A 14,751-nucleotide genomic window follows, 5' to 3' on the forward strand; every position below is an offset into this window, starting at 1 on the left:
TCCCCAGTCCTTAGCACAGTGTCTGGTATGCAGTAAGTCCTTAATAGATGCTGTAACTATCCAGCCACAGTCATAGGATCATAGGTCTAGAGCTAGAGGGATCTCTGAGGATATCTAATCCAATTCCCTCACTGTATACATAAGGAAAAGAAGACTCAGAGAAGTTGAGATTGGATCAAGGCCCCAGAATCAAGAGTCATGATTTAGTGGAATTTATTTTTCTCTTTAATCTCCATGCCCAGTGAAATCATGTCATGTCAGTTCTTGAGGGAGGCTACCCATTTCTGAATCTGCCAATATCAGGTCCTAGAATGGCACAATGGTCATTTGTAGAACAGGAGCACAGCAGCCTCTGTTATCTCTCCACTGCTGCTATAACCAACATGAGTTCCATAGCCATCCCAGTCAAAGGCAGAGAAATCCCCACACTGCCTGGGATTCCCTTTGGGGAAGAATCCTCCTCCACCAATGCAGTGCTGCAAAGGAGAAAGACAGCAGGATTACTATATTAACTAAGAGAATCTTACTTAAGGGGAGGAAATACATGGAATCCCTTTGTCTCATAGATATGTTACGGAACTTAAAAAATGATCCTTAGTCTCCTGAACATGCTAGCTGTCCCCATGCCTGTACTACCCACACCTCTCCTCCTTGATTACATATAATGATTACCTCAAGACCTAGTTCAAATACTGCCACTTATGGGAAGACTCTCCCAACAACCCAGACCTTGGTGATTCTTTCAGTTAGTACGAGTTACCCATGTAGCTAATCGTTTTAATGACTCTCCCAGACACAGGAGAAAGCCCTTGGATTATGGAATTATAAAACTTGGTTAAAATCTCAACTCCATTTCTTATTGTGTTTGTGACCTCAATTAAGTCAATTTCCTCTTTCTGGACCTCAATTTCCTTCTCTGTAGAATGACTTGTATTAGATATCCTATTTGGTGTTTAAGTTCAGAATACAAATGAAATGAAATGAAAATTATTTTTTAAATGAACACCTTATACTAGGTTAAAGTCAAAACGAAAAATTACCACATGCTCCCTTGCATTGTTACTATTTTCCCAAGATTGTAAGCACTTTTTAAACAAAAACAACCTATTCTCTTCCTATAGCATACTACCTTGCCCAGAAGCAACAGCAGCAGTTTGAACAAAAGGCTGGCATTGGGGTGAGAGGTTCAGGTCCTGCCTCTGGCACTTACTTGATGTGTTAAACTGTTCAGAGGGTTTATACTCTCAGTGTTCACAGGTAATGCTTTCAGATTTTAAACTATAGAGAGGTATCTGAGTCAGGAAAGGTTATTTTTACACTAGGAATTCCCACAAAGATGAAATCAAAAGTTTGGGCAACAAATTTAAAAGACTTTGAACAAAACTGATACAAAATGGAAATCAGGAGTTAACAATTTTGAGATGAAAAGTTTAGAATAAATTTCCAGTGAAGCTTTATTTCCATCATCTGCCAAGTTTAAAAGAAAACTTAACCACAGAAGTATGCAATCTTCAAATCTGATACTTTTGAAAGGAAAATTAAAAATCCTGAAAGCATTAGTCTCTTCAATAGTTCTCATCTTGTGTCTGGACACTGAGCTCACACTTATGCTCTGTATATATTCTCTGCTGTATATGTATATATGTACACTCTGACTTTGGTGTGTCCCCAAAATCTGGAGTTATGAGTAGTTTGCAGATGCCCAGAAAGATACATTGCCAAGTCAGAAGTTATGGTTCTCAACTGTGATTCAGTATGACCAAAGTTTGTGCCCCAGTGTTAGAGCCCTCTGAGATCTGGAAGGGGACCTGGCATCTCTTTCCTTCTTCCAAACTCAGGTACAGTTGGTTGTCTCAACTTCATGTTTGAAGACTACATTTTGAAATTTTGACATCCTATTACCACCCTGATTGAGAAGTGGGAATTCATTGTGTGAAGAAAAGCTAAAAGTCATAGAGTTGGATGGATGAAGACATTTGCCAGGATAGAGGATTTACATTCTTAGAATGAAACCATTAGCGAGAAGGCAGGAGGAAGCAGAAAATATAGGAGCTGAAAGGGAGCTTAAAGGTCCCAGAATTCTTGTTCCCATTTAATGCTGAAAATATATTCATAATCCTCCTGATAATAGGTAGATCAGTTGATATACCTTGAGTGATGAGTGTTTCCTACTAAATGATGCAATCCACTGCAGTAGAAGGTACTGGTCCTTTCTTATAGGGACACTGTGTCTAAAAGGCCCAAAATGGGCATTTTTGTTAGACGAACAGAACCCAAAGGGGAAAGGGCAGGAAGTTACTTATATAAATGTATTGAGAGGTGTTGACCTGAAAACTTGGTTAGAGAAAAAAGGCAACAGGCTAAATGCATAAATTTTATAATTTAATTAATTAATTAATCAATTCCCTATTAAAGACAACGGTAACATAATGCATTATGGAGCCAGAAATGTTCTGGCTACCCAGTGCAGAAATCTTCTGGCTTATATACATTTTGCCGTGAGAAAGGAACTCTCCTAGTTGAACAAATCATAAATTTAGTAAGACAAGACAATTAACAAAGCAATGTTGGTCAGGCCTTGGGATTCCAGCTGGGTAAACATATGTCTCGGTGATAGAGAAGGAAATCCCACCACTAGTAAGTGGCAGGATTCCTGCCCTAAACAGATAACTGACATAGGAAAGGGTAAACAAAGTTCAATAGAAATTAGACCTAAGAAGTTTATAGATAATAAGATATAGTGTCTTAGGTTAAAGGTCTCCTTAAGGATTGTAGAGTCAGCCTTGGCTGGCTTTTGCTGACATAGGAAGAAGCATTCTCTGAGTTTGCTTCAGAGAGAACAAAGAGATTATTTCAAAATTTTATATTAAACATTATCAGAGGATGTCCTTGAAAACAACTTAAAGGGCAAGAACACAGTGGTATAAAGAGGACTGCAGTGCAATGTTTGTCAGCAATTAATCTGAATATGACTTATTCTAGGACATTTCTTTCTATTTCTGGAAAACAGCAAAAAAGCTATTTTGAATGAGTGAATGATAATTATCCGTTTCATGCTTCATAGAAACATGGGTTTTGACTTGTTAAATCATTAGGAAGATACAAACCATTTCACGCTAGGAAGCACATTGCTGTGAAGTAGGATAAACAAGGAATAAAAAACCTAAATAAATGCTAACTTTGAGAACAGTCAGTCAGAAGAAAGGAGTCCAAAGACCAGAATAAGTGGGGAAGAGATTGAGACAAAGAGAAGTACAACTAAACAGAACTAAAAAAATTACTTAGAGTCTACACTGCAGATATAAGGATGGGATGGGGTGGGGAGTGGGTAGGGTGGGGAAGGTATTCCTTGCTTCTGGGAACTGATTGGAGAGAAACTCTAATGCTGAGAAGTGATTGGAGGAAAGGTCAATGCATATTGACTGGTAATGACCTATCTGTTCTTGTCTGCCTTGTTCTTTAGCACCATTTGCAGCTTGAGAGAGGGGAAACCTTTTATTTAAAGACTGTCTCATCTAAATTATCCTCTCTGACTTCTCTAGTTGGAGAGGAGATAATTAGCCCAGAAAGCTAATTGCATAGATCTGTATTACTATGTTGAAATCAGAGGTTTATTGAGTTGAAGGGAATTGCTTGTCACAAAAAGAATGGAATGCTGCTGGTTCACTAAGAGTGCTTCACAGTCTTTCCATAGTCCAGGAGTAGTATAGAAGGGATTTCATGAAACAGGACAGTGGAGAGGCCCCAAAGAGGAGGGCTCCCATCCAGCAGGTAACACAGAGAGCAACCTCTCCCCCGAAGAGATCAAAGGCATCAGAACCTGTGTCCAGAGCTATGAGTTCTCCCAGGAACATGGATTTACTCCCCTACTTATCTCTCACTGCTATCTTTCTGAAGTTTATCCTTACTCTTCTTCTCTCTCCTACCTGCCCCATCCACATTCACACAGACACACGCACAGACACAGACAAACACACACACAGATGCATACACACATGCAGACAGACACATAAACACACACACACACATACACACACACACACACTTCCTAGCTCTATGATTCTGCATAGGTCTCCACAACTCTCTCAGTCTCAGTTTCCTCATCAGTAAAGAGGCAATGCCACCTACCATACAGGGTCGTCCTGAAGGTTAAAGGCAACAATATGTATAAAGCAGTTTGTAAATCTTAAAACATCATATAAATGTGAGCTTGTACTGTTGTTGCAATCATTAATTGCATCGGCTCAAGCCTTTTTCTCTGTATTTTTCTCTTTATGTGTTTCTATCTGTTTCACTGGGACTCTCTCTTCAATGGACTGAAAAGAGGGAGAGATGGTGTATGGCTCTAATTTCACCCCACTAGGTTCAGAGATTCCTCAGTGGCTGCTCTCCAACCCTCTGATGGTCCCATGACTGACAACGTCAGTGTTACATCCAATGACTCGCACTCCAGCACACAGAGCATTGACTGCTCTTTCATTATTATATACCCGGAACTGGACAAAGCCTCCAACAAGTTCATCTGGTAATACACAAGAGAATTTGGATGGTCATTGTGAAAGACAAAAATTCAGAAACCAGTTTCAGAGGAGCAGGCCTGGAATTCCCTGAGTGGTGTACCATAAAACCCGAACTATGCCTTAACACTATAATGATTTAGAACAAGCTAATCTGGGAGTAGGGACTCATGCATTACAACCACAGACACAGACAGATGGGACTAAGAATAGTCAAAGATAGCACAAGAGATTCCAACTGGGCCTCAGTGACATTCACTTACTTGTCTGAGGAATGAAGGAAAATGATGATGTTCCTTTTACAGGCATGTCACCATTACAGTACAAAGCTCACAGGGATGAGGATAGGAGGTAATATTATTTTGGGGAGCTCAGATAAAAAATACTCACTCTGGACCACTGGAGAGTAATACTTGGCAGTTTTTTCTCCATCACCAAAGTCATAGATGACGGACACAGCTGGGCCATTGTCAGTCCAACACTTACCAGTCCTGTACTTCACTGGATGCTTCTTCAGGAGACATAAAGCAACATCATGAGGACAGGTGTTGGGGATCTTGTTGAGCCCATTTCCCATGCTCGTTACTCATCTGGTGCCCACAACTCAGTTTACCTGATAAAGGCCAAACAGGTTCCCTCCCTCATGACTGAAGAAGTAAGTGGATGTACGATATGTAAGCAGGGAGCTATTTCGCCATTGCTGCAGGGGAGACTTGTTGGGCACATGCCAGATGGCCAGGTCCTTGGCTTGGATGTCATAGTAACCTGGGTACTAGAGGGCAACAGGCAACTTAGCCCAATGGTACCATAAGTACAATTCCACATAGGTAGACTGAGTCATATTCTCTTTGAGCAAGGCAACATTTTATTGAAAATAGGGATGCTGGTGGTTGTCCTTCATTCTAAAAGAGGACCAAAATAAACTCAATATACTAGGATCAAGTTACAATATGTCGAACTGTGGTTGATATGACTAATATGAGCTCACAATGCTCTACCACAGCTCAGGCACAAATAGTCTACTTGAATGCCTGGAGTGGATGCTCTAAATTTCTGTATCTCATATTTTCTTTTAAGGTACTTCAGTTCTGCTTTGCTCATAGAACACAGCACCTTCTATGATGACGTAACACCACACAGGGTGGTCCTGTGACAGAGTATCCCATGGCAAACATTCAGTTTCAAAGTTGTTAAGAGAAATCTTGAGAGTGCCCTTGTATTACTTCCTCTGGCTACCATGTGAACACTTACCCTGTTTTAGCTCTCCATAAAAAAAAGTAGGGAGGCTACCTGCCAATAGAATGGGTAAATGGATTTTCTTCAGTTGACCAAAGATGAGAACTTACCTCATTTCTATAGGGTTACAATAAAAAGAGAAAAGATTGGGTGACATGATGGGGTTGAGGGTAACATGACTAGTTAGATAGCTGAACTATGGCGGGACAATATGATTGGATAGAAGTTGGGAGTAGGGGCTAGCAACAACCCTTCCTATCCTCCTGTGACTAAGAAGTATTTGGTTAAGTCAAGCTGGAAGTTTCAATGGCAGTGAACCAGACTTTTTGGAAAGCAAACCAGACATCCTTGAAGGATAGCTTGGTGTTGTAAAGATTCTATACGAGACTTTCTGGGTCCACTCACATTTCCCAAGGATAGCATAATTCCTTGAGGGAAGAACAAAATAGTCATTAGTATAACTGGATGTCTAAACTTGATTCATCACAGAACAGCTGAACTTCTGCAGTAAATTCAGAAGGAAAGAACTACGGTGTCACACAGTAAGAGGATAAAATGAACTAACAGTAAATAGCATCAATAAAAATGATAATCAATTTCATCTTCTCAACAGCCTTCTGGGAAGACACATTAAGACCAGAACTGAAACTAAAGGCCCTTATTTATTATTAGCATGTGAGTGTTGGAGTCACACTGATCACATGTGTGGCAAAGCTTACAAAACACAGAATTTCGAAGACAGGATAGACCTCAACAGTCAACTTGTCTAATGGGTACACAGAAAAATCAGTATTTAACATATATGCAAGGTAGTGTCTAGCTTGATGACCTTCAATGAAGGGGAACTCACCAATGATCAAGGCAGCCCACTCCACTTTTGAATAATTCCAATTGTTAGAAAGCTCTTAGTTTTCTGACATCAAGTTTAAAGTGACCACTTTTCAGGTAACACCTGCTGTTCCTGCTTCTAGCTGCTGGAATCAAACCAAACACATCAAATCTCTCTTCACAAACATAAGTAGTTTAGTCCTATCAAGTGAAACTCATTCGATGAAAAATCAAAGGACCACAAACTCCAGGGGACAAGAACTCAGGGACCTTCTAGAGGTAATTCTCACTCATTCAAATGAGAAATATTTGATAGTCAGAGAAGGTCTAGCAGGCACTCTGGGCGTATCTTGTAGTCATCACTGGTAGCACCTTCTGCAGATCCAAAGGTGGCATAATTGGCCCAATTCCCATCACCTTCAGGGTAGTCTTCTCTGTTACCCTGCTGGCTGGACCAACGATCCCCCTGGGTGCACTTCCCTGCCAAGTGATTCTCATGCACACTGGCCACCAGGGTCCAGCCACCTCCCCCAGACCTCATGTCGCAAAAGGTCTGGTAGATGTTCCCATTCCCAGTATGAAGGAAGTATAGGCCATCTGCAGAGGAAAAACCACAAAGGCTCACTCACTGACAATACATGAGTAATCTTAGAGATTTGAAAACACCTGAAAACCAGAGGAATCACCTTCTAGGATTCACCCAGACTTAGCCTTGGGATATTCTTTACTAGAGAAACTCATTTTTTCCTGAAGCTGGGAGAATGTTTCTGAGTTGAGGCTGAAGGAGGGCATAGAAACAAGAGTTCCTACTAGAAATCTCTTATTTAAGACTATGGTCAGCCTCATGATAGCTCCCATTTGCACAGTATTTAAGACTTTGCAAATAACTTTCCTAGACACTATTCAGTGAGATGGAGAATGCATATATTGTGATTCTCCTTCTACGGATTTTAAACTTAAGCTTCAGAGAAATTCCTGCTTATTATAGTCACACAGCTGATTAGTGTCAGGACAAAGCTCTGAACCTACATTAATTGGTTCTAAGTCCACAATTCTTTCCACTATGTCACACATGTTCTCCCTTGCCCACTCCTATAGAAGTCAGCAAAGAATGGACTGAATAATATTAGTGATTTGAAGCCTGAACCAACACTTCAGGCCTTGTAAATGTGAAGTTCTGCACCACAGAGCTTTTAATACTCACCCTGAGAGGCAGGGTCCCATGACGCATGATGACTGACTTTCTAGTTTTTCTTCCATTTGGGATCACAGACTTGTGAATCTTCTACTCTCTTAACTTTACTCAGAGGACCCTAACCTGAAAGGCTCTCTCCTGGAATGATGGTGCTGTGTGGAGAACACGGCAGAGAAGAACTGGTGACACTCTGTAAAGGTCATTTAAATGGGGAGACTTTTCCCATACATTACTAGGCCAAGGTGACCTGCTTGGGTCACAGGCAAGCCTGAGTCACATGAGACAGTGGTGGGAAGAGTCTGCCGAAAGGCTGAAACAGGAAGCAATGGAGCAGAGCTGAGAGGAAGTTAGTCAGAGAGCAATCAGAGTTGCGAAGGACACAGGCAAGCAAGCTGCTCCTTGTGAATGAGAAAAGAGCATTTTGTTTAAGGAAGCTGGTTTGTAGGAAGCCCAACAGAGGGAAGGCTTGGGGATGGGTTACCCTCTGCATCGTTATTGTGTATAGATTTCTTTGTTACTATGATGGATTTGGCTTTCTGGTGTTTGAATAAATGTTTTGAGTCTGTCCTCTACATGGAGAGTGTGTTGTCTTTCTCCATTCAGAATTGTGCCAGCACATTCATGACTGCCTTAGGTGCTGTGAAAATTGCATTGGTGCTGTACCCTTGGCTCTTCAATTTCATGGATCTAGAGCAACCAAAGGGCAGTGGTTTGAGATGCTTACTAGCTCTGTGAACCTGGCCACATCACTTAACCCTCAGTTTCCTCATCTATAAAATAGGCTGGAGAAGAAAATTGCAAATCACTCCAATATCTTTGCTAAGAAAACCTCAAATAGGGACACAGAGTGCTAGACTTGACACAAACTACTCAACAACGACAATGACAGTAAGCAAGAAAGAGAGGACAAATGGATAGGTGATTGTGGAAAGAAATAAAATGAAAAAGAAAACAAAACATGAGGATCAAGCAGTTTCTGGCATTACTGGCTTCAGTCTGTTGCAGCTTCTCTAGTGCTTGACCCTCAGGGAAACAAATGGTTGTCAGTTTTACTGACATGGGTTAAAGCATAGCTCAGGTTGCACTACTGAGGAGCCATTCACCCAGGGACCATCCTGACCTGTCTTCACTCACCATCTGACTCTGGACATCTTTCTTTGATTTCCTTGCAGCTTCGAGGGATGAATCCAGGGGAAGAAGCACAGGTCTCTTCTAAGATCAGAGGGAGGCCTGAGTCTCAAAAACATGCAGAGAATGCTTTTGGTTTCCTGTAACAAATTGTGCAAGTTCCCTCCACAACAGAAGGTACTGGTTTCATCTGTACTTCTTGAAGAGGTCAGGGATCACCCTCATTTCCAACTCATGGGGCATCCAGCCCCATGAAGCTTTAAGAAATGTCAGATAGTGAGAAAAGCCAAATTCCTCATCTACAACATAGGTCACATACAAGATTATGCATACTTTTGGACTGGTACCTCAACTTCCCCCCACCCCATCTTATCCCAGGACTCAAAAATTGTCTGTTTCAAATCTAATATAGGCAATGAAGACTGTGCTGTTAAGAAACCCCTTCCATCACAATCAGAACAGTTCCAGGTCATTGCCTCTCTAATGATTTCAATAAACCCACCATGGAGGGAAGAGGGAAATTTACTAGCAGAAAATTTAACTTATCAGCACTACCCTTTTTGGTCACCAGGATCAGGAACAATAATGTACAAAGCCAGATCATTTTCTTTCTAAATACAAATATTTGTCAAAACAAAGAGAGGCCACACACCATTATCTCCCATGTCCCAAACTACTTCTTAGGCTCTCACTCCAGACTAGCAAGTTCTGAGCATGCAAAGCCCTTGGTCTCCCATACTGGTCCATAACACAGGTGTGCTGATAAATGTTTAAGAACTTGTTCTTAGGAAATATATGTATGTGTCTCTATGTGTCTGTATGAATACGCATACTGAAAACTATGTCTAGAATACATAATATGATGTTCATATTACATATGCCAGACATACTTTGAAGTTTAGTCTGCCTTATTCACTTTTTCTCTAACACTTTTACAAGTCTACACAATCAACAAAACAATAAATCAGTCTGATTTTTGGTGTTTGCAGATTTCCAGGGAATAAATGCACAGACTGAAGATTTACCAACTGAAGTTACTGTAAGTGTCTAGAGCATCTCCCTGCCTGGACCCTCTGCTTCACACTCTCTTTTACCCTGGAGCTAAGCCAGACCTGAAACCTAGGCCATCACCATCTGTGTCCTTCCAGTACCGGAGCCCAAATACCTCCTCCTTCTTAGCCAGGTCCCTCCTCACAGCTTCAGAGAGACTAATGTTTTCTGCTTTACCCTCTTCTAGCCTTTGTTAGGTGTGAAAAAACTGAGCCTTTTTATGGAGCTCTGCCCCAAAGTGTGCTGCTGCCTCACCCCTTGGAAACTTGTCAATAAAGAGAGTTAACTCTGGGCTTCCCAGACATAACTCTGTCCAGCATGTCTAATCCCCTTTGGCAGGCATCTGTCCCAAAGCTCCACTCTAGGGGAACTAGTATGGTCTTGTGGGGGAAGCCAGAAACTGTCTACCCTCAGGGTTTTCCTTTATGCTAAGTAGCATATTGTACTTAGAGGAGGCAGTAGGTAAAGAGAGAAACTTGAATGGATTTTCATAGGATCAAACTTATTAGAATTCAGGATGCAGAAGGGTGAGGTTTTTATCAAAGAACCTTTTAAATTTTTTCTGAGTTTCTTGCTTTCTTTTCAGTTGTGGCTACATTGATTTTCTTTGTTCAAAACCTCTTTAATTTCCCATAATCAAAATGATTCATTTTACTTTCATGATCCACTCTATCTCTTGGTTGGTCAGTAACTCTTCCCTTATTTTCCACGGATCTAACAGGTATGTTTTTGTGGGCTCTCCCAATTAACTTATGGTATGACCAGTTATGTTTAAATCTTTGATCCATTTTGAGAAATTGCATATTAAACACATATGTAATTTTGGTATATAATGAGAGACACTGCTCTGTTCTAGTTTTTCCCAAAGTACTTTCCAGTTTTCACAGCAATTTTGACAATACTAAGATTTTGCCCCTTCCACCAACTTGAATCTTTGGGTTTATCAAGCACTAGATGACTATGAATATTTATTCCTGTATATTGCGTACCTAACTGTTTTCATGATCATCACTTTGTAATGTAGTTTGAAATCTGGTCCTGCTGGGCTTCCTTCCTTCATATTTTTTCTTCCTTGATACCCTTCAGTCAATATTCTTGACTTTTTGTTCTTCCAAGTGAATTTTATTTTTATTGCTAGCTCCATAAAAAATTATTTTGTCAGAAGGAACCCATGAAGTGCTATTCATAATCAACACTGCTCCTCCAGTGGCAGAGAAGCCCACCTGGACCCCTGCAGCACATGTCAAGCCACCACTGGGATCCTAATGGAAGTGCCCTGAACACTGAGGAAAGGCAAAAGGGACCATCTCAAGGAGGGACCCCTCTGCTACCTTGAGCAACTGAACCTCAGAGATTCAGACACAGAGTCACCCATCCTTGCATATCTTTTTCTGTAGTAACATGTGTGATTGTTTAACAGTGGCAGGATTTATACTTGGATGGTGTCTAAATTCCTACATTGAAAATAATGGCTAAAAGGTTGTATAAAGGATTCAAACAAGGTCTGGAAGATATACTAATTTTAGTGGTTTACAGTCTCGTTGGTGTTAAGTACAGGTGATGTAGTAGATAGAGTGCTGCTCCTGGAATGCAGAAGATTCATCTTCCTCAGTTCCAATCTGGCCTCTGACATTTACTAGCTGTGTTGCCCTAGGCAAGTCACTTAACCTGTTTGCCTAAGTTTCTTCTTCTTCTAAAAGAGCTGGAGGAGGAAATGGCAAACTACTTCAGGATCTTTGCCAATAAAACCCTGAATGGGGGGTTCATGAAATCTTGGAAGTGAATGAAAATGACATAACAACAATAATGTTTTTGGTTATTAGAGAATATTAGGATTTTATATTGGTCTTTTAAACTAATAAATATGGAACTCTGTGTGGGAATAATTATACTATCAATCCTTTGCCTTGAAACCTTAAATTTCTAGAATTAAATATGTAAATTCATATTTCCCTCCAATTATATCACTCTTGGGAATGTTCTGTGCACTTAGACTGCACCTGATTCGTTTAGAACTGTTTCTTGAGGTCAATTGCACAGGATCATTTTCTTGTTTTCTATTTGCTCCCAAGTTACATAATATTACTCTGAATAAGGCCAGTTCCAAAGCTTGGGGTCTAAAAGTTTCCCAACATTGTGTAACTGAATGAACTAACATCAGATGGCTATTATATTATCATAAAACCAAACTTAACTCCAATGAAGTTCATAATACTGGAACCTTCCATCCCCCTCCTGTTCCAAAGCTCTTACCTTTGTTAAATTGAGTCACAGATGGAGGGAAAGTTAATAAAAATAATATATAATGAATAAATAATACATAAAGATAACAAAGGCAGTTCTTTCAACAAGTTTCCTGCAAAACTACTACCCACCCTGACAATTCAAACAATTCCTCTATGGCACCTCTTGCTTTATTCACGTCATGGCAGGAGCCCATTCTCGTCCTAGTGGCTCCAGCCATAAATAAGTGGACCTTTCCTTTTGAATGCCTCTCAGGGTAATATATCTAGATGTAATTCTTCCTGTAGGACCTGGGCAACAGAATTGTGGAACTCATCAGAGAGGAGCTCTAATTATCTACTCTTGTGTTGGGACATATCTTTTAGACATTATTTTGGGGGATATGGGCACTGGAAGGGGCATTGTGAATTCTTATGATATGGAGGCCATCAGTAAAGAATTAAATGCCCTATAAACAGATTTTACATGCCTACAACAAAATTAGTATCATAATATAGTATTGGAAATGAAGCATTCTGCTAAAATTATTTGAAGTACATCAACCAATAGAATTTGACTAAATGAAATAGATTAAAAATATTACTAGCCAAAGTAGCTTGACCTTGTCTTGCATAATGCATGAGTAAAGGACCATTCAGAAACTTGATAAGATAGAATTTCACTCTCAGTTGACCAGATGTAGCTGTCTGGAATCCAGGTCTCCAACTTTCTGGCATTCCTAAACTGGTATAGAAAGACAACCCAGAAAAAATCCAAAACCAGGAATATTTGGACTTTACATGTTGAAAGTGCTGCTAACCACACCTTAATACCAACTATTCTGATTTTAGGGTGCAAATTCCATGTTTTGCCAATTCATGTTAACAAAGCTAGATGGGTTCCAAATGTCTTAGGAGATGGAGTGGAAGACATACTGCTAGACTCTTCTGAAAGTGACTGATATCCGCAAGGCTTTATGTGTCCTCAAAATCAGTCTCTGGTGGAATTATGTTTTTTAGATTTCTTTCAATTCCTATTTTACCCTTGAGTTCTAGAAGTCTTACTTGACAATTTCTTGACAGATGATGTCTAGGCTCCTTCTTTTATCACGGCTTTCAAGCAATCCAATAATTTTTAAATTTTCTCTCCTGGATCTACTAGACCAATTTCTATTTTTCTTGGAGGCTTTGGATGTAGAAGCTTTGACATTGTTCTGTTTTTCTGATTTTGTGCTTTGATCTTCACTTTCAAAATAGTAACTTTCCACAGTCAAAGTGGGTGTTTTCTTGATTGTTTGCTCACATTCCCAGTCTATTACAGGACTTTTGAATCTTTGTTAAAGTAGGTTGTATTTCCATGTTGGAGAGTGCACTGTTCCAAATTTTCAGGGATTTTGTGCAGCTGTTTTCAAAGATACTTCTAGGAACCCATAAATTCTCAGAAGTTCTTTCAAGGTGGTATGACCTAATGAGAGGTATTTACTACTCTTTTGGCCTGTGTTCTGGTCTGTGATTGACCACAGGCACACTTTTCTGCTCTGGAATTCTGAGGAGGGTCCCCCCTCCACTGTGGCTACAAGCTCTGCTGTGCTAGTACACCTCCTCTCACTGGGACTGCCACCCAGGACTGCAAACTGCATCTAAAGTAATAGAGTGCTGCCTTAATGCTAGCAAAAGACCCCTCTTTTCATCTTATGGCCAGGTGTTCCATCCCCCTTACCAACTGTGGGCTGGGAACTCTGGAGACAGCCACTAGTCAATTCTACCATTCCCAAAACCTGTTCCTGGTTTGCTCTGTCCAGGGCTATGCTGGCACATCTTGTTCTGGACTGCACTTCACTCTCACTCAAGTGCAACAGACCTTTCCTGCAGACCTTCTAAATTATCATTGGCATCTGTGGGCTAAAATGTCTGGAAATCATCACTGCTGCCAGTGATTGAGCCAAGTCAGCACTGGTGTATCCTGTGATGGACTGTGCTCCTCTCTCACCCTTTTGCAACACACATTTCCTGCTGACCTTCCAAGTTGCCTTGGGCTGGAAATTTGTTTCACTCCATCGTTCTCTGAGTTCTCCTGCTCTAGAATTTCATAGAGTCATTTTAAAGATATTTGGAGGTTTTGGGGACAGAGCTCAGGCAAGTCTCTACCTTTACTCCACCATCTTGGCTATGCCCCCTCTATCATTTTCTTGTTGCTCATTTATGCCTGCATTGCTAAGTGGAGAATTTAACCCACAGGTTCAAGGCAATAATCCACTGCTTATAAAGTAGTGCCTGACACATAGCAGATGCTTAGTAAATGTTTATTGATTGATCTTTGAAAGCGCCTTATTGATTTTTTAAAAATTTAAGCTACTTTGTAGATTGATAGAGCCATAGATTTAGAGATGGAAGGGATCTTTGGGTTCATCTAGTCCAATCCCATCATTTTACAAATGATGAAACTAAGGCACAAAAACATAAAGTAACTTGCCCAGAGGATACACAGGCAGTAAATGGAAGATCAAGGACTTGAACCCACTGCCTCTGACTCCAAATCCAGCAATCTTTCCATTCTACTATGCAATCTCCTTTT

General features: G+C 40.5%; 1 protein-coding gene across 1 annotated transcript; it reads right to left on the reverse strand.

Moving 5' to 3' along the window:
* Positions 1–245: 245 nt before the first annotated feature.
* LOC140524087 (intelectin-2-like) lies at positions 246–9,508 on the reverse strand. The gene is made up of 7 exons (XM_072638591.1): positions 9,460–9,508; positions 8,911–9,006; positions 6,930–7,178; positions 5,131–5,288; positions 4,908–5,028; positions 4,419–4,522; positions 246–476 (listed from the first exon to the last, which is right to left on the reverse strand). The coding sequence occupies exons 1-7, from the start codon at positions 9,506–9,508 to the stop codon at positions 324–326; spliced, it is 930 nt and encodes a 309-aa protein (XP_072494692.1). The 3' UTR covers positions 246–323.
* Positions 9,509–14,751: the final 5,243 nt, after the last annotated feature.

This window comes from Notamacropus eugenii, chromosome 2, assembly GCF_028372415.1.
Source record: "Notamacropus eugenii isolate mMacEug1 chromosome 2, mMacEug1.pri_v2, whole genome shotgun sequence".
NCBI lineage: Eukaryota > Metazoa > Chordata > Mammalia > Diprotodontia > Macropodidae > Notamacropus > Notamacropus eugenii.

Coding starts and splice junctions, on each gene's coding strand:
- LOC140524087 (XM_072638591.1), bottom strand. CDS start 9,508: ATGATCTGGCTTTGTACATTATTGTTCCTGATCCTGGTGACCAAAAAG. Junction 5,289..6,929: donor TACCAGTGATGACTACAAGA/TACGCCCAGAGT, acceptor TTGCCCTCTAGT/ACCCAGGTTACTATGACATC. Junction 5,029..5,130: donor ACCTGTTTGGCCTTTATCAG/GTAAACTGAGTT, acceptor TGTCTCCTGAAG/AAGCATCCAGTGAAGTACAG.